The 26,605-nt window shown below is 61.0% G+C and overlaps 1 protein-coding gene across 3 annotated transcripts; it reads right to left on the bottom strand.

Moving 5' to 3' along the window:
• Positions 1-972: 972 nt before the first annotated feature.
• On the bottom strand, positions 973-26,291 carry USP2 (ubiquitin specific peptidase 2). 3 transcript variants are annotated; one of them, XM_036260035.1, is made up of 13 exons: positions 26,210-26,291; positions 18,700-19,499; positions 5,670-5,720; positions 5,173-5,296; positions 4,906-5,017; positions 3,960-4,070; positions 3,006-3,070; positions 2,789-2,892; positions 2,619-2,699; positions 2,421-2,499; positions 2,102-2,209; positions 1,369-1,489; positions 973-1,106 (listed from the first exon to the last, which is right to left on the bottom strand). In XM_036260035.1, the coding sequence occupies exons 2-13, from the start codon at positions 19,456-19,458 to the stop codon at positions 1,019-1,021; spliced, it is 1,803 nt and encodes a 600-aa protein (XP_036115928.1). In that variant the 5' UTR covers positions 19,459-19,499; positions 26,210-26,291; the 3' UTR covers positions 973-1,018. The 3 variants fall into 3 exon arrangements, with proteins under 3 accessions (XP_036115928.1, XP_036115929.1, XP_036115931.1); XM_036260036.1 differs by lacking the exon at positions 26,210-26,291 and adding an exon at positions 23,083-23,127; XM_036260038.1 differs by lacking the exons at positions 18,700-19,499; positions 26,210-26,291 and adding an exon at positions 9,163-9,408.
• Between the last annotated feature and the right edge of the window lie 314 nt (positions 26,292-26,605).

A 26,605-nucleotide genomic window follows, 5' to 3' on the forward strand; every position in this document is an offset into this window, starting at 1 on the left:
CTCTTCTTCACCTCGTGCAGTGCAAACAAGCCAGGGGCTGAGGGCATAGCCCTGTCTCTCCCGGGGGGATGGACGTGGCATGGGGAAAGAGAGGTGGCTGAGGGCCCTTTCAGGGAGGGACAGTTCCCCCTGGTCCCCAAATGCTATAAGGCACAATTCTTAGAGGCAACTAGATTCCTTCCAGAACATTAGAAACAAAACAACAAAACAAAAAAAACAAACCAAAAGTCTAAAAACAAAACAAAACGTGTGAGATCCCAGGTCTACTGTGGCTGTGCTTGGGGTCTCTCGACACCCACCTAGCACCCCGGGGGGCCAGCAGGAGAAACGTTGTATTTGAAGAGTTTTTTTTTTTTTAAAAAAACCCACAACAGAAAACCCCACACTGACCAGCGCATCTCAGCTGTGAAGAGAGCATCTCCAGTCTGAAAACTTTAGTGAGGGGGATTAACAAAAAAAAAATTGGGCTTTAAAAAACCAAAAACGTATTTTTGTTTCCAAAGATGTCCCCTGATCTGTCCACCTGGAGTTAGCAGCGTTAAGAGGGCTCTTGGCTCGTGGGTGTTTTTTGTTTTTGTTTTTTTTTGCTTCTGGACCAGGTGCCAGGCTCAGATGCAGCTTCCAGGCGGCGATTCTCCCAGCAGGCTCCAGGGGGCGCCGTCTTCTCGGGAGGAGCCGGCAGCAGGTGGACGAGAGTCTGTCTTCTCCCCACACACCGCAGTGATGCATCACACTCAGGAAAAAACCCAAAGCTTAAAAATGCAAACAAGAGAAGCCGAGGGGGCCACGGTGCCGGCGGCGGTCTCCGTGTCCTGTTGGTCTTCACTGCCAGGCGTGGCTCAGGAGCACCTTGCCCCGGCTCTGGACCCTGACCAGGCTGCGGACTCCTGCTCAGCAGCTTTACTTTACTTTTATTTTTCTCTTATTTGTCAGGTTTGTTCGTTTTTGTTTTTGTTTTTTAAAAAAAAAGAGCTGAGGGCGCGGGGCCACCGGTGGAAGGGAGAGAGGGAGGTAGCTGCTACATTCGGGAGGGTGGGCTGGCCAATTCGTAGAAGAGCAGGTAGGCGTCGCTGGTGCGCACTTGGCTGGACGAGGTGGGGAGGACGCTGCCGAGAGAGCAGGGAGCAGTCAGAGCCCTGGCGGGGCTGCGGGGCACAGCGGAGCGGCTGGGGGGTGAGGTCTCTCATCTCGCTAGTGTGCACCCCGGGCCAACCTCCCCCGCTGTCTCCTAGAAGCGCTTCCCGCGGGCGGCCGGTGTGGGACAGCTCCCGGCTCTGACCTTTCCTGTCCGGTCAAGGTCAAAGCCTCACGGAAGGGGAAGGTGCAGGCGCCCGACAGCCAGAAGCCTGCCTGAGACGCCGGACTCACCTGGAGTCATTGAACGTGTGCCACTCGCCGGTCACGGGACTCCGGCAGCAGGCTGTGTAGTGGCCGCCCATGGTGGTCCCGGAGTGATTGGACACGGCGTACAGGTTGTAAACAGCGTGGTCTGCGGAGGGGACACCAGGTTTGCAAGCCCCAGAGGCTCTCCCTCCCTCTCCTAGCTCCACTCCCACTTTTCTGTCTCTTTATTCATTTTATTTTTTTATTTTTTTTATCCTCACCCGAGGACATTTTTCCATTTTTTGTTCAGGTAGAGTGGGAGGGTGAGAGAGGAACAGAGAGAGAGAGAGAAACATCGATGTGAAAGGAACACATCGAGTGGCTGCCACCCGCACAACCGACCAGGGCCGGGGACAAACTGTAACCGAGGTACGTGCCCTTAGCGGGAACCGAACCCGGGCCTCTCTGGACCGCAGGCCAACGCTCTAACCGCTGAGCCAAACCGGCCAGGGCTCTTTATTCATTTTAGAGAGAGAGGAAGGGAGAGGAAGAGACAGATAGAAACATCGAGGAGAGAGAACATGGACTGGCCGCCTCCTGCACGCCCCCCACTGGGGATCGGGCCCACAACCTGGGCACATGCCCTGACCGGGAATTGAGCCGGGACCTCTCAGTGCAGGGTCCACGCTCAGCCACTGAGCCGCACCGGCCGGCTGGGCCTGGCCGCGTGTCTTAGACACTGGGGCCCTGTCCGCCCCTTCCTGTGAAAAGTACTTACTGGTGTTTTCCGCGGCGAATTCTCTCAAGTCCAGGTCTCGGAGGGGAAAATTCACGAACGTCGTGAGCTTGCTGGTTCGTATCCTGGACTCTGAGAACCGTTTCAGATCTGGTGTTGATGTGCGTCAAGGACAGACAGCGGCGACAGAGCCCCAGGGAGGGACACTGGGTCCCGGGAGGGCGGCAGCCCTCAGGGAACAGAAAGGCGAGCGAGAGAAGGACGGCCACCAGGTCTCCTTCCCCACCCTGTGGGCCTGCCGCACCCCCACCGCTGCTCCCTCAAGCCAGGCCTTTGCCCCGAGGGGCGGGCGTGAGGATACGGAGCACCAAGACCTTCGGGAACCTCTGGATGGAGAACTTCTTTATGCACCGTCTCCTGGCTCGGCAGCGGCAGCAGGTCTGAAAGACGACGCACAGAACTGGAGGGGGCCCTGCGCGTCCGGGGCTCCGGGCCGTGTCCTGCCCCGCGGCTGCCCCGGCGGTCGCTTGGAAACCGCCCTCCCAGAAGGATGACTTACCGGCTTCTCGTCACCGTCCAGCACGTCCTCTTTGGTGAAGAGCCGCATGCAGTCCATCAGAGTCACCTCGGGGTAGCCCCGCTGGGAGAGAAAAGGTCAAGGCCAGAGTCAGCCACATCCGAGGAGAATGGCGGGCGGGCGTCTCCGACGTGAGGCGACGGGGCGCGTACCTTAGCGATGGGCAGCGAGAGGTCCCAGAAGGGGTCAAAGACGGTGGAGCAGTAGCCGCAGTCCGTACACGTCAGGGAGCTCTTCAGCTGCCCGACGAAGAGATCTGGGCCGGAGGACACACAGGCTTAGACACCGGAGGACGACTCCCAGGGCCCCGCCTGCTGTCCCGGCACAGGTGCCCCGCAGGACGAGCAGGCGCCCCCTCCCGGCGCTTACCCCCGATCCGGCTGTCTTCCCGTTCGAGGTACTTCCTCCACATCTGTCGCCCTTTCTCGTCATCACTAGGGACCCGAGAGAGGAAGACAACGGGGTCAGAGTTCAAACCACGATATGTCGAGGGGCCTATCAGTCTTTTTTTTTTTTATTCCTCATCAGAGGATATTTTTCTACTTATTATCAGATAGAGCAGGAGGGAGGGAGAGAGAGAAACATCGACGCGATAAAGCTACATCGACTGGCTGCCTCCTGCACCACCCGACCAGGGCCGGGGACGAACTGCAACTGAGGTACGTGCCCTTGGCTGAAATGGAACCCAAGACTCTTTGGTCCACAGGCCGATGCTCTAACTGCTGAGAAACACCGGCCAGGGCTAGGGGGTCTATCAATCTAATCCTTAACATTCAAAGCTCAGTGGATGGAGCATCGTCCCAGGGACTGGGAGGTCTCGGTTCGATTCCTGGTCAGGGCACATGTCCGGGTTGCGGGCTCGATCCCCTGCAGGGGGTGTGCAGGAGGCAGCTGACTGATGTTTCTCTCTCACATCGATGTTTCTATCTCTCTCTCCCTTCCTCTCTCTCTAAAACACATGTATTATGATCTCACTTATTTGTGGAATATAATAAACATAACAGTCTGAGGGACAGGGTAGACCCAGAGACGTGGAAGTAGGGTACAGTTTGACAATCCCCAGAAGAGGGGGTGGGGGGAGAGAAGAGATAAACCACAGAACTTATACGCATGTACGCATGACCAATGGACACGGACAACAAAGCTGGGGACGGGGTGGGGGGGATGGGGAGGAGGGTGTCAATGGGGAAAAAAAGGAGAAACATCTGTAACAAAAATATATTACAAAACAAAACATGTATTAAAAAGATTCTCCTGAGAAATCATTGCCCCCGAAGAAGTCGGCGCAACGCTCAAGTTCATCAGGTGGCTCCTCGTACTCACGGAAGGTGGTCGAGGTTCTCAGGGCTGGACTTCGGCCTCCCCGACACCCGGTTGACCTCATTGTGGAGCCCGTCCAGGAGAAAGCGGAGAAACTCCTGGGCGTCCTGCTGACTGAACCCAGAGAAAGAGAGTGAGCGTCCCTCCTGCCCCCCAAGCTGCCGCGCCGCCCGCCGGGGAGGACGTGTCTGTGTCTGCCCGCCCCGGAGGACGTGTCCGTGTCCGCCCGCCCGGGGAAGACGTGTCCGTGTCCGCTGGCCCGCCCCGGAGGACGTGTCCGTGTCCGCCTGCCTGGGTAGGATGTGTCCGTGTCCGCCTGCCCCGGAGGACGTGTCCGTGTCCGCCCGCCTGGGGAGGACGTGTCCGTGTCCGCCCGCCCGGGGAGGACGTGTCCGTGTCCGCCCGCCCGGGGAGGACGTGTCTGTGTCTGCCCGCCCCGGAGGACGTGTCCGTGTCCGCCTGCCCGGGTAGGATGTGTCCGTGTCCGCCTGCCCCGGAGGACGTGTCTGTGTCCGCCTGCCCGGGAGGACGTGTCCGTGTCCGCCTGCCCGGGTAGGATGTGTCCGTGTCCGCCTGCCCCGGAGGACGTGTCTGTGTCCGCCTGCCTGGGTAGGATGTGTCCGTGTCCGCCTGCCCCGGAGGACGTGTCCGTGTCCGCCTGCCCAGGAGGACGTGTCCGTGTCGCTGGCCCGCCCGGGGAGGACGTGTCCGTGTCCGCCTGCCCGGGTAGGATGTGTCCGTGTCCGCCTGCCCCGGAGGACGTGTCTGTGTCCGCCTGCCTGGGTAGGATGTGTCCGTGTCCGCCTGCCCCGGAGGACGTGTCCGTGTCCGCCTGCCCAGGAGGACGTGTCCGTGTCCGCTGGCCCGCCCGGGGAGGACGTGTCCGTGTCCGCCGGCCCGGGGAGAACGTGCCCGCCCGCCTGGGGAGGACACGTCGCCAGGCCCTTACTTGTAGCCCACGAAGCGCGGGGCGTATCTCTGGATCTGGGTCTTGAACTCCGACGGGCTCACCACGTCGTTGAGAGAGGAAGTCCACAGGGTCTGGATCAGCTTTGCAAACTCTGCGAGGGGAGAGGGCAGAGCGTGGGGGGCGGTGAGACTCTTCCACAGGCGCCTCTGAGACCAGATCCCGACACAGGAGCCGAGGAAGGAGACGGGCAGGACTCAGCCGCCGGGACAGCGCCCACCGAGCAGCAGCGCCGAGGCCGCGGCTCACCTTCCATGAGGGTGGCGTGCGCACGGCTGCTGTGGCTGAGGTCCCGCGCGTACAGGCCTTGCAGGCAGTACTCTCTCAGCTCCCGGGTGTTGCTCAGACACTGCAGGATGGAGTTCATGAAGCACTGCGAGGGGGGGCCGAGCGTCAGAGGGCAGGCGACCCGTCGGGCACCTCTGCCCCGGGGCCCAAGGCCCCTGCACACCGCCCTCCCGCAACCCCAGTTCCCTTCCCGGTAAGGAGGGGGCGGAAGTGAGGCAAGTTCCCCCTGCCAGAGGCGCTGAGCTGGTGGTTCACAGGCAGGTGTAGGGAAGGGTGTGGGGGCCGGACACACATGGGTGGGGCTGACAGATGTCCACCAGGAGGAGGAGCCAGGGAAGCAGCCAGGTAACAGGTGAAAAGGCAGCTCCTCTCACCAGCCCCCCCTGCTGTGGGCGGGGAGACACCTGGAGGCAGGGGGGACTCTGGCCCCAGAAAGCAGCAGTCTGGGGAGAACTCACCGTGTTCCCAAGATTTCGAAGACCAGCCAGACCCTGGGCGCTCTTAGAATTCTGTAAGCAATGGACACAGGGCACGTGAGAGCCCAGGCACGGAGGCGGCCCGAGCTCGCGCCCTGCCAGCCGGAGCCTGGAGATCAGAACTAGAGACTAGGAATTCGCATATTTGGAAACATACCTCATTCCTGGCTACAAGAGATTTCAGGTCCCAAATCCAGACACTGTCTCAAATATCTGTACCCCTAGATTTTCAATGTAATTTTTTTTTTATTATTGATGTTAGAGAGAGAGGAAGGGAGAGGGAGAGAGAGAGCATCGATTGGCCGCCTCCTGCATGTCCCCCACTGGGGATTTGGCCCACAACCTGGGCATGTGCCCTGACTGGGAATCGAACTGGCAGCCTCTTGGTGCTGGGTCGATGCCCAACCACTGAGCCACACCGGCCGGGCGAGGTGTCCAACATATAAAGAAGTGGTCACGATGGGCACTTCAAGGAAGCCTTGGAAAGTTCAATGACCGAAGATCTTCAGCGAGTTTAGATCTTTGGCAGGGGTGAGGCGGGGGTGGGGTGGGAAGCAGGGGGGCCCGCCATTATGAATGGCCAGAGACACCTGGAATTCTTTTCAGGTGAGCTCAGCTCCTGAGAGCTGACTGAAGCCTGGCACAGCCCTCCCTGCCTGGCTCAGGTTTCAACAACCCACTGGCTGGGGACCCTGTGATGGCCGACGGTGGCCGGCAGAGGTAGGCAGCGGGCGGAAGCTGCCACTCTCGCTTGCGTCCTGCTGTGAAGGTTGGTGAGAGGGGAGGACTCTGAGCGTGGTTTGTCCGGGTCAATGGCTAGTTCTGGCCCCGCCTCCAAGGAATCAGAACACTTCAGGCTCAAAAGGTTCAAGAAGCCATCTGCAGATGAGCCTGCCACCCCCACGCTCAGAGAGGGGCACCGGACCGGCCGGTCTGGAGCAACCCTGCCTGGGGCAGAGTCAACCCCGATGAGAGTAGGAGCCTGGAATAACTCGGCTAAAATTACTCATGCCCTGCCCCGGCCTGGCGGCTCGGCTGGTTGGAGCGTCGTCCTGTACACCAATAGGCTGTGGGTTCGAGTCTCAGTCAGGGCACATGCCTCAGTTGCGGGTCTGGTCCCTAGTCAGGGCGCAAATGGGAGGCCTGATGTTTCTCTCTCACATGGGTGTGTTTTTTTCTTCTCTTTCTCTCTCCCTTCCTCTCTCTAAACATCTCCTCAGGTGAGAATCTAAAAATAAATAAATAAATAAAAATAAAGTAAAATGACTTATGCCCTGTGCTGACCGCCCAAAGCCCACAATGAGGCTGTCAACTCACGGGGGTGGGGAGGGGAGAGGCGGGCACCAGGAGGAGAGGAACTGCGTTGAGCCCACGAGTAAGAGGCCCCCTCCTCTCCACCCACCAGGTCTAACACTGGCAGGGAAGGAAATATGTCCAGGAGAGACACCTGGTTTCCACCGGAGAAAAGCCCACCGGCAGCAGGTGGGGGCCAGCTTCCCGCAGGGCGCTGTACCCCCGGACACAGCATCCGACCCTTACGTTTCTGACGGTCTGCCACTCTGAGGCTCCGGAAGGAGGCCACCGCAGAAGGAATTCCCCAGACAGAGGCCTATCAGCATTTTCAGGAAGACCTGGGGGAGGACGCCCTGGGGCCCACAGAAACACAGCAGGAGTCTGTGCTGCACCTTGGAGCTGAAGGCTAAGGCCGGCCCGCAGCCATGCCACGGTGCTTTGGTAGTTCTCACCCCTGTGCCTCAGACAACACCTGTCTAACAGGCTCAAGAAGCAAAGCATTTCCATCTCCGGTGACCAGGCACTGTCCACCCACGCGGCCCTCCTCTGAGAAATGAGCCCCTCCGCAGCAGTGAAGGCCGGGCGGTAGGGAATTGGAGGTGTCTTTCTGCTGATACATTCCACGTGCTGACACTTGAACTCTGACCCAGCACAGTGAGGGCCATGCAGAACCTGTCACCACCCAGTCACTATTCTTGAGGATCTAACCTTACTGGTGGGTGGGAGAAGTTCCTTTAAGGCATTGCTGGCACGCTTAGTTTTTCTGGTGTGTGTGTGTGTGTGTGCGTGTGTGTGCGTGGAGGGAGTCTTGCTTTTCTCTAAAGTGTCCTGGTATAAACCACCAACTTCTCAGCGCTCTGGGTAGAGGTGGCTGAATAAGAGGAGCCGGTGGGAGCGGAGGGGAGGGCAGGCTGTGTGCCGGCCAGATGTTCTCTGCCGTGAATAGGCCATCGGGAGCTCCAGGGAAAGTCTGCACTTTCCCTTCCAGAGAGGAACACAATGTCCCAGGAGTGACCTTTCTCCCGGGGAAAACAGTCCTACCTCGGGCCTGACAGGGAGCAGCCCGAGCCGAGCCGGAGGGGCTGGGAGGCCGGCATAGTCGGCCTCTCCCCAGGAGGGGACGCCGTCCCAGCGGGGATGCCGGAGCTCCCTGCAGAGAAGGTCTGGGTCCCGGGCTTCCTCCGTGCTAGCCATCAGCACACCTAATCGTGACGAGTAGCAACCACTGTTCCAGAAAGTGGACGCCACCTTCACGGTCAGTACACAGACCTCACAGACCTAATCCGCCTCCCCTCTGGGTTAACAGGGGAGCGACCTGGGTACATGGCCCTATGAGAAAGGCTGGCTGAGACCCCTTTTCACACTCAAGACCCCAGTAAGGGGCTTTCCTGCTTACTTCTCCTGTCCCGGGAGGGTCAGCCATGAGTCCCGGCTGCAGCCAAGGAGCCCGGTGCAGCCCTGGCCAGAGCGCGCCAACCCCCCACGCGGGAGCTTCTGCCTGTTACATAAGATCTGTCAAGCCCCGTCGTCTTCCTTCCCAGAGTGGGCAGTGCCCAGCCTTGAAGCCCAGCATTGCTCTAGGGTGGCTACTTCATTTGAGGGAGCCAGTGCCCACTGAGCAGAACGGGGGAGGGCTGGAAAGAAAAGGGAAGCTGCCCCTTGTGGCCTGCACCGCCTCTGCCCTTCACAGGGTCAAAGGATCCCCGTCACCAGCCCTTCGGGAGGACGCCGGTCGGACCACGGGGTGGGGAAGGCGGCCCCTTTCTGACCGGCCTTTCTCGCTGGGGTCGGGCCTGAGAGGAGTCACGGAGGAGTCAGGCCCGTGGGGTGCAGCGTGCTGCCTGCCCCCTCACACGCGAAAACCGGTCAAGGTTACGCTTTCTGCACCTGCCCTGGGAGGTGCCAGGGGCGGAGGGCGCACGGGCTACCTGGAGCCGGGTTCCAGGGGGACGAGATGGGCACGGGGGTCTCAGGCCCGGGCCTCAGGGAGGGGAGGGGCTGCGAGGGAGCTGAGATCACCTGGGGTGGGGGCATTCCCAGCCCGGAGACCCTGGGAGAGGAGGGGTGGGGGCTGGGAAGAGTCCGTCGCCGGCCCAGGGCGCGCGGGGGAGAGGCGGGCGTCCCCGGGGGTACGCGGAAATCAGGCCCTCCGCGTGGGGTCCCGGGCAGCAGCCCCGCGTACCTTGGCTTTGTTGAGCAGGAGGCCCACGAAGGTGGAGAGCAGCAAGGAGGGGGACAGCGGGGAGCGCGGCCGCAGCTCCTTGGCGAGGGCGGGAAAGGGGGCGGCAGGGGGCTCCTCGGGCAGGGTCACGGTGTACGAGGTGCGCATGCTGGGCGGGCGGCGGGCTGCGCCCCACACCTAACGTAGCTCCAGGGGCGCGGGGTACCGCGCGGGCCCACAGCCCGGACGCCGAGCCAGCGGGGCCGCCGCACAGCCCGTCCGCCGCGCCCGTCGGTAACCGCTCCGGCGGGCCGACCGCGCGCTCCTCGCCCCAACCTCCGGGCGCGCGCCTGCCAACCGCCCTGGCACCCGGCTCTCGTGCCCGGACGTCAGCGCCGGGCGGAGCCGGCCCCGCCCCCGTCCCCCGCGCCCGGCCCGCCCGCCGCTGAGACCGCCACCCGGGAGCCCCGGGGCTTGGAGCGCAGGCAAAGTGTCTGAGGCCCGCAGGGGACACGTCCCCAAGAGCCGGGCGAGCTCCCCCCAGGCAGCCCACAAGTCCTGGATGTGGGGGCCGCGGGGCATTCTGAGAACCACGCACGCTCGCGTGCAGACTGAGCGGCACGCGGGGGGCACCCACTGGAGCCGAGCACCCACACCGTCAGGGCCTGGGAGCCCCGGTTCGGGAGAGAGTCCCAAGGCTTCCGGACGGGGTGCCCCTCCCCCTCCAGTCCTGGTTTGGCCCATGACGAAGAGAGGCAAGGCTCCTATTTTATAAGGTCCAATAGGTCACTGTCCCCTTTGACCCCAGGTGAGAACCCTTTCTGACCCCTTCTACCCAGTTACTCAACTCCACCTCTCCCAGAACCTCAAATTCTGCTTTGCTTTTTTGGAGGTGGGTATACAGCGAAAACGCTGGTGCTCGGCTGGAGGGGGTGGGCGCCCCTCCGACCGTGAGGGTGGCAGTCCTTGATCCGAGTCTGCGTCTTACTCGGTGTCCCACCCCTCCCCCACGACCGGGCCCGGCCCGGAATCTGTTTGGAGAAAGTATCTTGCCTGGGAGCGTGCTATTTTTAGCCGGTATTTTTAGAGTTTAAAAATACCCCGGAGAGGCGCGGGGTGTGCTGTTACGCATCCGTGGTCTCCTTCTGCTCCTCTGAGCCTGCTCGTCTCCACATGTACCTACACTCTGCACACACGACTACATGCTCCGACACAGGCATGGCTGTACCCTAGGCCGCCCACACAACAGCCAATTCCTGCTAAGAGGGGCGCTCAGAGGCCCGCCCCCATGCGTCTGGGTGGTGGTGGGAGGAGGGGCAGGAGGCAGGAGCCGCAGGGCCTTCCACATGGGGATAGAAGAGGGTGCTCCTCTAGGCAGGGGTGAGCTCCACAGCCACTGTCCTCACCCAGCGGCCCAACCTGGGCCCTGGACAAAAACAGCAGCGTGGTTCTGCATGCATCCTTCTCCCTGCACCGTCCTCCGCAGGGCTTACATCTGACCACACACTTCTGCCTGCCCCGTGCATCTGGTCCAGCAGCCTTAGGGAGTCCTGTCCCTGCGGCTGTCTGTCCACAGGCTCCTTCCCGTCACCGCTCTGTTTTGTGACCTCTGCCTGCCAACCTGCTCTGGGTCTGGGCTTCAGCGCCTGCCTTCTCTCACGTAAAAACGAAACCGCCGCGGATTAAGGACTTGGTGCACGCCAGGCACCAGCCGAGTGCTTCAGGTGAATTACTCCAGTTAACGTCCATCCTGGCACCGGGTGTCGCAACTCTCCCCTCCTTTTTATAGAGGAAGAACCTTGAGCCCCGAGAGTGCGGATGACTTGCCAGGGCACAAAGCTAGTAAATGACACTGTGGGCCTTTGAGGCCAGACCTGTCCTACAGCAAAACTCAGGCTTTTCACGACGACGGGAAGATGTTGGCGCGCCCTTCCTGGTCTCTGCTAATCACCTCCTTGTAAATCAGGGCGGGCTTTGTTTTCCACAAAGCCTCCTCTAATGAATTCCACCTGCCCCTAAACACCCCATTACAGCACCCTCTGCTAGCATTCCGCTTATTACACTGTATCCATTTAACACACTTAGCTTTGTTTTGTAAGTGTCCCTGGGACTTCTGAAAATGGTCTTAGATTGTGTGTGGATTGGGCCACCACACAGACATCTCAAGGACGAGGTTGTGGGTTCTTAATAAATGGTGTTGATCTCATTTCTGAAAGGGGCCAGACCAGACTCTGCCGGACATCCTGGACGCCCCGCGGGGCCTCACAGGGCGGGGTGGTCTGGGCTTGCGTGTTGGGTAAGGGTGCTACAGTGTCCGGGAGGGATGCTGGAAGGGACGCAGTGTCCAGCAGGGACTGCCTCATGGAGCCTCTGGCCTGCCTCCTCATGGCTCAAGCCGTGGACGTGAGTCCTCCAACCCCAGGACATCATGGCTTCTGCCAGCACATTCTCTTCCTCTTTCCTGGGATGCAGAAGGCTGTGGGCATTGCTGGGAGGGGGTGGGGGCGGGGGACTTCTTGCAGAGGCGTGGGGGGAGGGGGAAGAAGTCACGCAGAGCCCTCTCGTCAAACGGGCCAGGCTCGTTTCTCAACTAGCCAAGTCCCCCTGAGACCCTCTTAGTGCCCTTTCTCTTTCTCTTTCTTTTTTTTTTTTTATCCTCACCCGAGGATATTTTTCCATTTTTTGTACAGATAGAGTGGGAGGAAGAGAGAGGAAGGGAGAGAGAGAGAAACATCGACGTGAAGGGACACATTGAGTGGCTGCCACCCGCATGACCAACCAGGGCCGGGGACAAACTGCAACCGAGGTACATGCCCTTAGCAGGAACCGAACCCGGGTCTCTCCAGACCGCAGGCCGACGCTCTAACCGCTGAGCCAAACTGGCCAGGGCCCTTTCTCTTTCTTGATCCTCACTGAGGACATATTTTTCATCGATTCTAGCGAGAGTGGAAAGGAGAGGGAGAGAAAGAGAAACACCGATGTGAGAAACATCGATCTGTTGCCTCGCGTGCCCGTCCTGGCTGGGACTCACACCTGCGGCCCTGCGGCGCGTGGGACGGTGCTCTGCCCACGAGGCCACACCACCCAGGGCCATGCCGTTCCTCCAAGGGGAATAGGTAAAGGCCATACCGTCGGCCTCCTGTATCCGGGACTTTCACATCCACGGATTCAACTAACCTCAAATGAAAACTATTAAGGAAAAAAGCCAGGCCCGGCCGGTGTGGCTCAGTGGTTGAGCGTCGACTCTTTCACCGGAAAGTCACCGGTTCGGTTCCCGGTCAGGGCACATGCCCAGGTTGTGGGCCGGATCCCCCCCAGTGGGGGGCATGCAGGAGGAGGCCAGTTGGTCTCTCTCGTTGATGTTTCTATCTCTCTCTCCCTCTCCCTTTCTTTCTCTCTAAAAATCAACAAAGGAAAAAAAATAAAATAAAAAAGCCAGGAAGTTTCAGAGGGCAAGACTTGAACTTGCCGCCCGCAGAGCCCAACGCTGACTCGGCGTGACCGGAGTAGCGGGCAGGCCTCCTGTGCTGCAGCCTGTACGTGGGCAGAAGTTACTGCCAGTCCCGTGCCCTTTCCTGTAACGGACTGAGCCGCATGGGCTTTGGTGTCCACGTCAGGGGAGGGCCCTGGACCCAGGCCCCAGCGGGCTGAGGGAGGCCTGCCGTCTCCTGGGGTCTGAGACTGGTTCTGGCTTCGTGACTCTGACTCAAAGACACCGACCCGATCTGAGCTGGGTTCGTTCTGAAGCCCGAGCGGCCATTTCTCAGAGCCCGTGCTGGGCCTGCCTCCCTGTGGGATAAGCTCTCTCCTTCCCCTCCAGAGCTCCCCGGCATGGAGGGAGCTTCAGTCAAGTCAGAGGGGGCTTTGTGAGGGCAAGACTGAGAGTGGCCGGCACCCTCAGATCTCAGTGGGCAGCATGGGCCAGGCAGATGCCCTAAGCCAGGAACAGGTGGGGGCCTGACCAACTGGTGGGGTTCAGGGTCCCTGTTGGGGGCTGGGCTTCCAGTCCACAAGTGCCCCTGGGGAGGGAAGGCTGGCAGGAAGCTCTGTGTCCCTGCATCGCCCGACCCCAGGAGGCCAAAGCTGCACTCCTCGGAGCGGAGCCTGGGGCGTTCTGGAGGCTCACACGCCTCCCTCTCTTGCCTGCACCTCTGCTCAGTGCACCCGTGTTACGTATCGCTGAGGTAAGAGGGCACAGGGGGCCAAGTGTACCGCTCTGGGCCTGAACACGATGTTCGTTCCCACAGCCAGTGGTCAGTGGAGCGGCTCCTCCGGGGGCAGGGAACCTTCTGCCAGGCTTGGATTAACGTCTGCGCTGCTGAGCCCCACCCAGCGCCCACGAACTCACGAAGACGTCCTGGGGGGTGGTGGTGAAGGAGGCGGCAGGGAGGACGGCGCCGGGCACTGACCGAGTCACGGGAGTCAAGGAGCCCGGCCAGGTCACAGCCCACAGCTGGCCTTCCAGGAACGGAGACCGCGGCGTCCTGCCGCCTCTGGCCACAAACCACAGACCGGCTGCCTTTTCTTTCTGCTGGCCGTGGGCCCCCTCTGGCGTAAGGTCTCCTCTAAGTGACCTTTCCAGGCTGACAACAGACACCACACCCTTAGGAAGCTCAGCCTTCCCGGTGCGGCCCACTGGGTGCGGACAGGCCCCGGGGTCTCAGGCAGCCAAGCCGCACAAATAGTCCGGCGTGGGGGTGAGCGGGGGCGGCCACACTTCCCACCCAGGAGCTCCAGGGGTTCCTGCCATCCTAACGTGTAACATGTCCCCTTTGGGTGCCCCCCCCCCCCATGGCATGGCACAGTCGAGTCCAAAGTCCCAGGCAAGAGAACCATCACCTGACCTCAGTTTATGTCATCTCCCTGCGACCCACACGGCTTGAACCCAGAGCTCTGAGCGATGAGTCAGCAGCCCAGCGGCAGACAGGACCCAGGTAACCCTGGGATCCCGGACTTTGGGTTCCCAGATCTGTTGCTCCCAGCAACAGGTCCCAGAGCAGAGGGCGAGGGTGTGGAGGAGACCCCCCGGGGAGAGCTGGCTGGGCCAGGCTCTGAGCCCCGGGGCCTGGCTCTGCATCTGAACAGCAGGTGCTTGGCCTGTGCCGGCTCTGGAAGGCCCTGCCCCACCCCGCTCCTCTGGGGACAGGAGAGGGTGGCCTGGCAGGGCGGGGAGAAGACAGGGCCGAGGTGGCAGGCACAGCGCCAGGCCTGGCGGGCGGGAGCAGCTGGAGGGGCGGAGTGGAGGAGGATTAGGACGGATTGCAGGGGTTAAACGCAGCCCTGGCAGGGCTCAGCGGGAACAGCTTGTCCTTGGGCCCAGGGAACAGGGGAGGTGAGGCAGAGGGGAACCTCCCCAGGATGGGCGCTCGGGCTCCTAGGCTCTGCTGGCCAGCCCACCTGGCTGAGAGTCCCCGCTGGGCGTGGTGAAAGTTTTATCTTCTTTTTTAAAAGACCAGTTTGAGCCCTGACGGCCTCCCTCCCCAGTGTGCCTGCCTTTTAAGCAGAAGGCAGAGCCTGGGCAGCCCTCCCTGTCCCAGGCTGGGCTGCCCTCCGGTGGACGGGCACCCTGTGGGCGCTTATGCAGGCAGGGGTATCCAGAGCTCACGCCCCTCCACCAGCCCCCCCGCGCTGTGGGTCTGTGCTCTCTGTTTATGTTGGCTGCTGCTGGCGATGAGGACAATGAGTCTGGTTGGAGCTGTTCTGCCCTGGTTGGGGCCTGAGCCAGCTGTGGTTGGAATCAGTTGCCCTAGGGGCCCCGGAGGAGTCAGATCAGGACGGGCCCTGCCACTGGGTGCCCGTTCTCACCCTGCTCCCCCCGGGGCCGCTCCCCTCCCCACTCCTTTTCTGTCACCTGTCCGCTCCAGCTCACAGGGACCCTTCCAGGCTGGCACTGGCTCCAGGGCCCTTCACACCTGTACCTGCTGTCAGCCTCCTGACGTCACTGTGAGGGGGCAGGGCCGCTTTATGGATGAGCAAACAGAGCTAGGATGACAGGTGTCCAGAGACAAACTGTTCCAGCCCGGGAGACCTCTCCCTGTCCCGCTACCTGAGAACAGGGGCCGCCCCCCCAAGTCCAACGTGACTACACGGAGGGAGGGACCAGGCCACACCTCTCTGGCCTCCTGGGAGGGCGTGAGGGGGACACGCATTCACTGAACACCTCCTACGTGGCGGGGCCTCCCGCACGCCACCCTCTGTTCCTCGTGCTCGTCTACGGACAGGAAACAGGTTCGGAAGCTAAGGAGCTTCTCCGAGGTCACACTGCCAGGAAACCGAGAACCCGGAAATGAACGAACGAGAGGGTGAGATCCCCAGATGCAGGTGTGAAATCCCCCCCACACCACTAGAGCTGGTTTTAAGAAGAAGCCACCCAGGCCTCGTGAGCAGGGGGCTCTGCCGTCTCAGCAGAAGGCAGTCAGCTCCAGCAAGTGCGGGTGCCGGGGCAGGAGAGGCATGTGGTCAGGTCAGGGTCTGACCCCCTGACCCTCCAGGGGCCCTTCCTGGTTGGCAGCACCCTCTCCTCTGGCAGCTGGAGCTCAGAGGGGAGCACAAACTCAGTCCTGGGCATTGCTGGAACTGCTTAAGTGTGTTGTGAGCTGTTTCTGGAAGGGAAGGAGGGATGCTGGGGTGGCTAAGTGTGCCCTAGGGCAGCTGGCCACTCCCCTGAGGACCTCTCTCAAAACTCCCCTCACTCTGGCCCTGGGGTGAAGGGTGGGGCCCTGGTGTCTGCTGTGGATGGGGTGGAGGGCGGTAGACTCCAGGGAGGTTTGTGAAGGAGGCCGAGTCCCAGCAGAGTCTCACCCCCCAAGAAAAGGAGGAGACCCTACTCTCTCATGACGGGCTGAAGGGGGGTCTGTACTTTATCCGTGAAGAAGAGGTTTTCAAGCCACAGGGTACCCACAGATGACCCGAAGAGCTTGAGAAAAGGGTAGATTCCCAGGCACTCTCCCTAGAGAGTTTGTCAGGTGAATCTGATGTTGGAAGTCTGCAGACCCCACCTTGAGGAAGACCGAATACCACAAAAAACCTTCTCTTTGGAGCAAAGTCGAGGGAGCCCCACAGAAGCCTCGAGGACCTGAGCCCTCCACTGTGAGCCGCTTTCTCGGTGCCCCTGAGGGAGCAGCACCCGACGTGCCCGCTGCACGAATCGGCTCCCACCCAGCGCACATCTTCCTCAGAGCACACCCCTGTCCCCCAGGCCGGCTCTGCTGCTTCCCGTTCCTCATGCACACTAGCCCCCAGCGGAGCAAACCCTGCCCTGCCAGGGTCTGAAGGTTCTGGTCGGCACCAGCTGTCTCCCGTGGCACTTCACAGACCAAGACGCTCCAGGTAATGTATCCACGTTCCCCTCTCAAGGCCTTTACTTACTCCAAGCTTCCGGGTCTATGACCCCAAGCCCCGCCCTGTTCTGCGCTCCTGCTCCATTTATCTGGACTAGCCCCCCGAGCAGCATTTCTTGTTGTGACGCAGCCGTAGTTTAAAAAAGGCACATGTCCTAAGAGTAAGGGAAGGGTACGTAAAGGGGACACAACACCTAACTCTCCTGCCCATATGCTAGCCTGTCCATCTATTCACCCACCCACCCATCCACCCATCCACCCATCCACTCATCCACTCATCCATCCATCCATCCATCCATCCACTCATCTATCCATCTGTCCATCCATCCACCCATCCACTTATCCATCCATCCACCCACTCATCCATCCATCCATCCATCATCTATTCATCCATCCGTCCATCCACCTATCCACTCATCCTTCCATCCACCCACTCATCTATCCATCATCCATCTATCATCTATTTATCCATCCATCCATCAATCTATCCATCCATCCATCCATCCATCCATCCATCCATCCATCCATCCATCCATCCACTCATCTATCCATCCATCTATCCATCCATCCACTCATCCATCCATCCATCCATCCATCCATCTATCGTCCATCCACTCATCCATCCATCTATCCACCCACTCTTCCATCCATCCATCCATCCATCCACCCATCCACTCATCCATCCATCCACCCACTCATCCATCCATCCATCATCTATTTATCCATCCATCCATCCATCTATCCACCCACTCATCCATCCATCCATCTATCCATCCATCATCTATTCATCCATCCATCCATCTACCCATCCACTCATCCATCCATCCACCCACTCATCCATCCATCATCCATCTATCATCTATTTATCCATCCATCCATCCATCCATCCATCTATCCATCCACCCACCCATCCATCCATCTATCCATCCATCCACTCATCCATCCATCCATCCATCTATCCACCCACTCATCCATCCATCCATCTATCCATTCGTCCATCCACTCATCTATCTGTCCATCCGCCCGTCCGTCCATCCATCCATCTATCCACCCACTCATCCATCCATCATCTATTTATCCATCCATCCATCCACTCATCTATCCATCCATCCATCCATCCACTCATCTATCCATCATCTATTTATCCATCCACCCACTCATCCATCCATCTATCCACCCATCCACTCATCCATCCATCTATCCACCCACTCATCCATCCATCTATCCACCCATCCACTCATCCATCCATCCACCCACTCATCCATCCATCCATCCATCATCTATTTATCCATCGATCCATCCACCCATCCACCCACTCATCTACCTGCTCACCATCCGTACATGCAGTCAGCAGGACAGCTAAGCTCTGTGCTCCTCTAGGTACATGGTGTGGGATCTAGAGATCTCATTTCTTTCTCATCCTTGGAGCACTTGCCACCTCATGGGCTACCAACAGCTACACACAAGAGAGGATGTAGTCTGTGCCCCAAGAAGGGTGTGTCCAGGGATTAGAGGTGAGTGAGATCGTGCCCAGCCTTGCTCGGTCTCCAGAAGCACTTATTCCCCCTTCCAGCCCAGGTAGGACTAGAATATAGACGTGTTCGTTTGTCTAAAGCCCTAGACAAAAACTTCTCCAAAGACCCAGAAGGACTGCTGTCCAGGCACCCTGGTCCTGAGCCAGCCAATGTCAATCAGAAGAGAGTCCCTCTTCCCCCATGACGAGGCCCAGATGGTAGGCCGGGTCTCTAGGCAGAGCAGGAGAAGAGATGTAAGCCAAGCACGGAGGCCTCTCTTACCACAGGGAACACTGGTGGTCTGGGGGCCTCAGCATCCAGCCCAGGATGGGGCAGGGCCTGCATGGGACCCTGGCACGCTGGGTGGAAGAGCAGAGGGTAAGACTCGTAGTGTATGTGGGGGTATCTGAGCATTTCTGGGAGCACTGCTGGACTGTCGTCGAGTACACTGGTCCTGAAGTGGGTTTCCTGGGGAGAGTGGGGAACCTCTGAGCAGGGCAGCGAGCCACCAGGGCATCAGACATGCCTCGGTGACCCCCTGGCTCGTCCTCACTAGGGGTGCAGGAGCCGCTGCTGCGAGGTTCGGGGGGAAAACCTCTGCCTTCCAGCATCAGTAGATTTGGGAATCCTTCCTTCAACTTGGCTCTTCTACATCCGCGGCTGCCTCCCCAACCCGTCACCGGGTCCCCAAGGGGCAAACTCACCATGGTGTCTCGCCCCGGGGAGCCGGAGCGGCCCTTGCCCTTCTCCCACAGAGTGTACCGGCCGCTGGGTCGGTAGGTGGGGCTGAGGACTTCAGGGACGCGCGAGGAAGGGGCCTGCGTGGGCACCTGAGGTGTGCTGCCCTTGTGACCATAGTTCTCCAGGTAGTCGGCCAGGTACTCGGAGCGGCTGGCCGCCTGGTAGAGCCCTTGCAGGGCACACAGCTCCTTGCGCGTGTGGGCCAGCATGGGGCTGCGGCCCAGGTTCCCCGGGTCCATCCGGCAACTCTCTGACGTCCGCAGGCTGGAGAAATCCCGGGCCAGGTCCGACTGACTGTTGGACTTCTTCTGGGTCAAGGTCAGCCCCTGGTTGCGGGCGCTCATGGTCAGGTAGCCGAGCGAGCTGTTGGTTACTCCGTAAGGGAACCCACTGCCCCCGCTGAGTCCAGTCCCCGCAGGCCGCTCTGTGCTCCGCGGCTGGCTCTCCGCCTTCCGGCCGCCCCCCAGGATGTCTGTTCTCAGCAGGGGGCGGCCCCTGTCGTAGTCCAGGATGGAGGAGGGGCCGTAGGTACGGGGCCGGGCGAGGAAGCTGGCCGGGGGGCCTGGTCGCAAACCAAGCTTCTCCCTCTCCAGGAAGGAGGCGGCCAGGTTGGCCCCGTAGGAAGAAGGGGTGTAGGTGCCATAGCCGGACTTGGCGAACGGGGCGTCCGTGTAGCGGGCCGAGTCTGTGTAGCGCTTCAGCGTGGAGGAGAGCTGGGACATCCTTCAGGGCTGCGCTCCGTGGGGACGGGGAGCCGCATGGGCTGCAAGGCAAGGAAAGTCGCTGTCAGACGGCCCTCCCAGGTGCGCCGTCCCCCGCTGGCCAGAGCGCGGGTGTCAGCCAGGGACCACACAGTCCATTCCCACAGGAGGCGGCCCACCGCCCGAAGACGCCCACGCCCCGTGCACGCAAGTCCGCGCGCCCAGTCACACGCAGAGCGAGCTCAGTGGGGCTCGCGTTTAAGAACCGCGCAGGGCCATTAGTCTCAGCACATCCCGGCCTCTCTGAGTGCTCCCCTCAAAACCCAACCGCGCGGGCGGACACAGCCCCCCTGCAGCCCTCCAAGTGCTCCCCCAAAACCCAACCGCGCGGGCGGACACAGCCCCCCCGCAGCCCTCCAAGTGCTCCCCTCAAAACCCAACCGCGCAGCGGACACAGCCCCCCTGCAGCCCTCCAAGTGCTCCCCTCAAAACCCAACCGCGCGGGCGGACACAGCCCCCCTGCAGCCCTCCAAGTGCTCCCCTCAAAACCCAACCGCGCGGGCGGACACAGCCCCCCTGCAGCCCTCCAAGTGCTCCCCTCAAAACCCAACCGCGCAGGTGGACACAGCCCCCCTGCAGCCCTCCAAGTGCTCCCCTCAAAACCCAACCGCGCTGGGCGGACACAGCCCCCCGCAGCCCTCCAAGTGCTCCCCTCAAAACCCAACCGCGCGGGCGGACACAGCCCCCCTGCAGCCCTCCGAGTGCTCCCCTCAAAACCCAACCGCGCGGGCGGACACAGCCCCCCTGCAGCCCTCCGAGTGCTCCCCTCAAAACCCAACCGCGCAGCGGACACAGCCCCCCTGCAGCCCTCCAAGTGCTCCCCTCAAAACCCAACCGCGCAGCGGACACAGCCCCCCTGCAGCCCTCCGAGTGCTCCCCTCAAAACCCAACCGCGCGGCAGCCGAGTGCTCCCCTCAAAACCAACAGCGCGGGCGGACACAGCCCTCCTGCAGCCCTCCGAGTGCTCCCCTCAAAACCCAACCGCGCGGGCGGACACAGCCCCCCTGCAGCCCTCCGAGTGCTCCCCTCAAAACCCAACCACGCGGGCGGACACAGCCCCCCGCAGCCCTCCAAGTGCTCCCCTCAAAACCCAACCGCGCAGCGGACACAGCCCCCCTGCAGCCCTCCAAGGCGCACATCGTACTGCAGCCCAGGTCCCTCCAGCTTCTGCTCCTCAGCCCCTCCAGAAACCCCCCAGCTGCAGGGATGGCCACTGGCTCACCCTCTGGACTGAGGGCACTGGGCGGTGCACTCCCTTCTGACTTGTGGGACGAGGAGGAGTCTTAGAATCACGGACGGTCAGAGCTGGAAGGACCTTAGGAGCATTTGGTCAGCGTCCTCCTGCGTGCACCCTCCCTCTTCACCCGAGTCTGCTCTAAGTGGAGTTCACGCCAGCCCAGGCCGCTCAGGGACAATGATGTACCGTGGGCTCCCCTAGAGGCCAGAGTCCTGCACTGCAGGCAGCACCCCTGTGCCCATCTGAAGGCCACAGCTGGGGTAGAGCGGGTGAAAGAACTCAGTCTCTGAGTTCAGGAGCTCGGAGGGCCCCGAGGGTCTTCCATCTTGGCCTCTCTGGTGTACAGATGGGGAAAGCGACCCCGATTTGCCCCAGGTCACACATTAGCAGAGCCAGGATTGGAATCCAGGTCTTTCAGACTTCCAGCCCAGTGCCCCTTATACTTTACCTCGAGTCACCCCTCTTTGTCAAGCTCAGGCTCACTTGGGGACCCCCAGAGTCCCCTTATCAGCCTAGAAGCGCAGGCTTTAGCTACAATGGGGCTGGAGGGTAGCAGCTCGGATCAGCCCCTTTCCGGAGGGCCACGGGGGCCCTTGGCAGGGGGTGGGGCAGAGCCACCCAGAACTCTCAGGGCAGCATGTGCCCGAGCTGGTTTGGACTTGCGGGGGACTGACCAGCGGGGTGACTTTTCCCTAGTCATTTAACCTCTCCAAGCCCCAATTTTCACACCTGTAAAGTGAGTATAACATCAGCATCACGATGCCTACCTGGCGGGGCTCCAGTGAGGGACGAGGGGGATGAGAACCCGGGAAAGACCTCCACAGGGGCAGCCTCATCTCCTCCGGCGGCCCCTCCCTCTGTGGGCCTAGAATACGTAATGTCAAGTCTCCTGGTCTCGCTGGCCTCTGACCTCAGCCTTGAGCACCAGGGTCCCCCCCGCCGTCCCCAAGGAAATGAAGTGATGAGAGCCAGTGGCTGGGGCAGCCCACAGCCTGGGCAGAGAGGAGCTGATGCCCGCATGCCGAGGGCTCGGCAGAGAGCACTAGAGACTAGTCCATGCAAGGCTTGGGGCGGGCGCAGGGGTAGATTGACCGGTGGCAACTTCCACGTAGGCCCTAGAACACGGCTTCTAAGACCCCGCCAGAGACCTCCAGCAATTTTCAGCCCAGACCGGCCTGAGGACAGCCTGGTCCACGTTTACTGTCCGTCCTTCCCCCACCTGGTCCGGACTCCTCCCTTCATCACACCCCCGCCCATTGTAGTCCCCCCCCCACCCCCCCGCAACTTTCACCCTCTTCTAGGGAAAGGGGAAGCAGAAGACCTTATTCAGGGCTGGGGGACCATGCGCTTCCTCGCACCTGCTGAGCTGTCTGGGCTGCAGAGAAGGGAGAGTGTGAAGGCCTGGGAGAGGCAGACAGGGCTGGGGCTGGGGCTGGGGCTGGGCTGGGGCTGGAGGTGGGCCTGGGGCTGGAGCTGGGCCTGGGCCTGGGGCTGGGGCTGGGGCTGGGCTTGGCCTGGGGCTGGGGCGGGGCTGGGCCTGGGGCTGGGGCGGGGCTGGGCCTGGGGCTGGCCTGGGGCTGGCCTGGGGCTGGGCCTGGGGCCTGGGGCTGGGCTGGGCTGGGGCTGGGCTGGTCTGGGGCTGGGGCGGGGCTGGGCCTGGGGCTGGGGCGGGGCTGGGCCTGGGGCTGGGCCTGGGGCTGGCCTGGGGCTGGGCCTGGGGCCTGGGGCTGGGCTGGGCTGGGGCTGGGCTGGTCTGGGGCTGGGCCTGGGGCTGGGGCTGGGTCCAGTCCTGCTCTGTTTCACTGTCGAGAACTCCATCAATAATTCAAAGTCAAAGAAACTCCAGGTCTCAGGAGCTGGGCTCTGGGACACCTCGCAGCCAATCAGATAGGACCCGCCCCCTCCCAGGAGTCCATGCCTCCTGCCCAGGCTGTCTCTGTCTCTCCCCCTCCCCCACACGAAGGCTCCCAGGAACTGGTATTCTGCAGGCAGCGCCCCGGGCTCATGACCTCTCCTGGCCCCACTGACGATGCAGAAGGGCTGTGGCCCAACCAGGAGCAGCCTGCACGGGGCAGCGGATGAGCAAGCGGCCCTGCGAAGGGTGGGAGGTGGAGCCCCCCCTCCTGCTCCTAAACCCCTGCTTTCCTGTCTGTCCCCGGCTGGCAGGCCACCCTCACTCCTGGAAGAGCCCTGGGGGGAGGGGTCACGCTCACGGCAGCCCCCTGGGAGTGCGGGTCAGCACCGACACCTGCCTCACAGCTCCTGCGTCTGGAGAGAGGGTCCCTATCGGGACCGAGGCCCTCCCCGCACCCCACGCACCCCATTTCACCCGAGAAAAGTGCCAGTACCTTCCAGGTGAGCAGACAGCTTGGGCTGGTGCCCCTCGGCATTCCCTGGCGGCTGACCCTGGAGGCTGCCTGAGACGCCACCGGTGGGAACCAGGCCGAGGCCCTGGCAGGTCCCTGTTGCACAAGACAGGGACAGGACGGCACTCACATGGCTGTGAGTCTCCTCGTTGCCACAGGGACAGCCCGAGCTGAATGGCCCTTTCATGGGGCAGTGGGAGGCAGGCCGATTGGCTGGGACACCCCTCCTTGCCCAGCGTGGGCCTGCTGCCTGGCCTCTCTCACTGTTGGCTGAGCTGGCAAGTACAGGCATGTGTCTCCAGGAGGCGCCTCCCTGGTGCCAGCCCTGGGACAGCAGGGCGGCCCCTGCCAAGCCCCTGCTCTGTGCACTTCCACAGAGGTGCCTCCACTCTGCCCTGCTCGGCTGGGGTCCCCCTTACGTGGCTGCGTCCTCCTCTGCGGAGGGGCAGCCACGCTCCCCTGCACAGAGCATTCAGTTTCCTGGAAGAAGGGGCGACCCACACACCATCACCCGCCGACCCGTGTGGACCAGGCCCCGTGCTGAGGCCTTCCTCAAAGCCCACACTCGGGACCCTCAACGCATGCCTGGCGCTCTGATATGCTTCACGCAGTGTCCCCCAAATCTTAGTGCGGCTTTAAGCTCTAATCCTTTTGGAAGAATAAACGCCTCTCCCTGGCTGGTGTGTCTCAGTTGGCTGGGTGTCGTCCCTTGCACCGTAAGGTTGCCGGTGACACCCCGGTCAGGGTACACGCCTGGGCTGCTCCACCCTAGGTGGGGGCAGCTGATCCATGTTCTGCTTGCACATCAATGTCTCTCTCTCTCTCTCCCTTCCTCTTTCTAAAAAAAAATCAATAATAATAATAAAAAAAAGAATAAATGCCTCCACCTTACAGACATCCTTTGAAGGTTTAATGTTTTGCATTCAGTTGAAATTGAAAACACTTTCATTCAACATTTTAAAAATAAATAGGAAATTTAAATAATGAAGCATTCCAAGGAAGCTTTTAGCATCCATATGGCTGAAGTTATTAAAGCTTAACACCTCACGGAGACTCCTGGAACACCTCACAACAGCGCTAAGCAGCAGGTGCTATTTTAAAAAATTTTTTATCCTCACCCGAGGACATTTTTGCATTGATCTTCAGATAGAGTGGGAAGGAGAGAGGAAGAGAGAGAGCGAGAGAAACATCGATGTGAAAGGGACACATCGAGTGGCTGCCTCACTCAGGGCCCAACTGGGGCCAGGGACAAACTGCAATCCAGGTACGTGCCCTTAGTGGGAACCGAACCCGGGCCTCTCTGGTCCGCGGGCCGACGCTCTAACCGCTGAGCCACACCGGCCAGGGCGGGAGGGCTGTTCCTACGACATCTGCAGACAGGAAACTGGCGCTTGTGGGGTGGTGTGGCTTTCATGAGGCCACAGTGGGAAAGCAGCAGAGCTGGGTAGGGACCTGGATTCTGTCCTCTAACAGCCCCTCGAAGTTGGCCCCCCCACCTCACACCACTCTGAGCTCCCCCTGGGCTGGCACCGGGCAGGGGTGTCCAGACACCACTGTCCAGGCAGCAGCATGGTGGGCACAGACCCTGCGGGAGCGGCCCTGCCCCTTCGGAGTTTCCGCTGCGGGGGGATGAAAATGAAGTCAGGTGCAACCTGAGCCCCGTACAATATTGATCGGGGCGAGAAGGTCCAGGAGGGCTCTGTTTCACCGGCAGTGCCAAGTCCTAGATGTCCCCCCGCACCAGGGTCTAGCCCTGGCCCTGGCCCTTGGCCCAAGAACTGGTTATGGACATGGGCCCCAGCCTCCTGCCCTTGCTGCAGCGTGGCTAGTTCCCCAAGGTACCCAGGCCGGGTGAGTCAGGGGTTAAAAGGAAACCTATCCCCCAGGGGCACCCAACCCCCTTGCAATCAGCCACTGTCATTTCCTGTGGCTCATGGGAAAGGCTCCAGAACCTGCCCAGCCAGGGAGGACTTGTTCCCAAGGAATCCCAGGTACTCCTGGCATCCAGGTAGGGGGTGGGTAACGTCCCGCGGCCCAGCCGCCTCCCTGGCCCCTCTCTACCCAGATCTGCCCTGCCTTCTGGGGCGAAAGCATGCTGGCCCCTGATGCTTGTCATTGCCTGGACAGAAAGCCCACAGCTGGGTTTCAGAGGCGTGTCTCAACACGGTTCAGGGTCGTCCCTCCGGCCCAGGTGTCCAGGACAGGTGAGCGAGGAGAACCAGCCGGTCCTGCCAGGTGCTTGGGAACCTTCGCCGCGGTGACGTCAGAGCTTCCCACAGACACTGGCGAAGGAATGTGGCACCGCTGAGGGCAACGTGGGCTGAGCCGGGGCCCTGTCTCCCTTCGCCGACACTCTGACCCTCCCTCTTGGCTGCTCAGGCACTGTCTGGGCACACGCATCAGCTTGTGAGTCTAAGAGTGTCCTGGCAGGTGTGGGGGATGCAGGTGGAGCGGAGGACTGGGCTGGGGACATTTGTGCTCACATCACCTAGGAGATCCGTCTCCTCCTCTCGGGCCCCAGGGCCATCCTGTCCTCTCCTTCCAGGCCTGTCGTGAGCAGCTCTCTCTGAGGGGTGGCAGCCAGTGACCCACCAGCTTAGTGCCTCACCGGCTTACACTGTAGCCTCGACAGGGGGTCGCCTAAGGGGGTTGGGGCCCATCTCTGTCTCTGTGATTCCCAGCAGTTGCCAAGGGCTGGGGGAGGGGCAGGAGAAGAGGTCAAATAGAGAGATGGACGATTAGAGCAAGAATCCTGGCAGGCCGAGAAGAAGTGGGTAGGCCCAGGGCAGTGTCTCCATTGGGTAATTCGCTGATTTGGGTCAGCATCTCTGCACTTCCAAGAAAAGGCAGTGGGCCCCCAGGCAGTGCTGAAATCCTTAAATTCCTGTTCCAGCCACCTTCGGTCAGGCATTCTCCGGGTGCCTCCTCCCCGGGGACAGTAGCCCTCTCTCTCTCCTCCAGGACTTCATCCTCCCTCTGTCCTTGACCTCCAGCCTTTGGCCTTGTCCACAGCACCGACCAGACCTCTCTCAAAGGCTCCCCCAAACAGTCCAGGGCCCTCTGTTCACCATCCCTGTGAAGCTCCGACAGGAAAGGCGCAGCTACTAACCTGAATTGGGGGGCAACGGACAGGATCTGGGGGCTTCTCCTCCCCCGCTGGGCCGCGAGCGTCGTGGAGAGCCCAGAAGCTGGAGTAGGACTCGGGGCTGGGTAATCCGGTGCTCAGGTTACTGACTCTGATATATATAGCATCTTATCTGACCTCACAGAGATGGCTAGCTAGCTCAACTCACTTGCATTCCAAGCCCAGGGAGAATTAAAGGGGCAGTGACAGGCCCTTCCTCAAGGTGCTGTCCGGGTGGGCCGGTGCCAGGCGAGGAGACCCAGGAGGACTCCTCGGACAGGGGACGTTTGAAAGCGGAACAGAAGAGGGATTCCAGGCGAAACAACCGGGGAGAGGGTAGGACGGCGGGGGACGGAACGGAGGCCAAACTACGGAGAAGCA

Source organism: Molossus molossus, unplaced genomic scaffold (assembly GCF_014108415.1).
Source record: "Molossus molossus isolate mMolMol1 unplaced genomic scaffold, mMolMol1.p scaffold_m16_p_13, whole genome shotgun sequence".
Taxonomy (NCBI): Eukaryota; Metazoa; Chordata; class Mammalia; order Chiroptera; family Molossidae; genus Molossus; species Molossus molossus.

Bases quoted from the DNA above. Each gene is read 5' to 3' on its own strand.
- USP2 (XM_036260035.1), bottom strand. From the start codon at position 19,458: ATGTCCCAGCTCTCCTCCACGCTGAAGCGCTACACAGACTCGGCCCGC. The intron at 4,071-4,905 runs GTAAGGGCCTGG...CTCTGGGTTCAG, and splicing joins CCGCGCTTCGTGGGCTACAA to TCAGCAGGACGCCCAGGAGT. The intron at 3,071-3,959 runs GTGAGTACGAGG...TCGGGTCCCTAG, and splicing joins GAGAACCTCGACCACCTTCC to TGATGACGAGAAAGGGCGAC.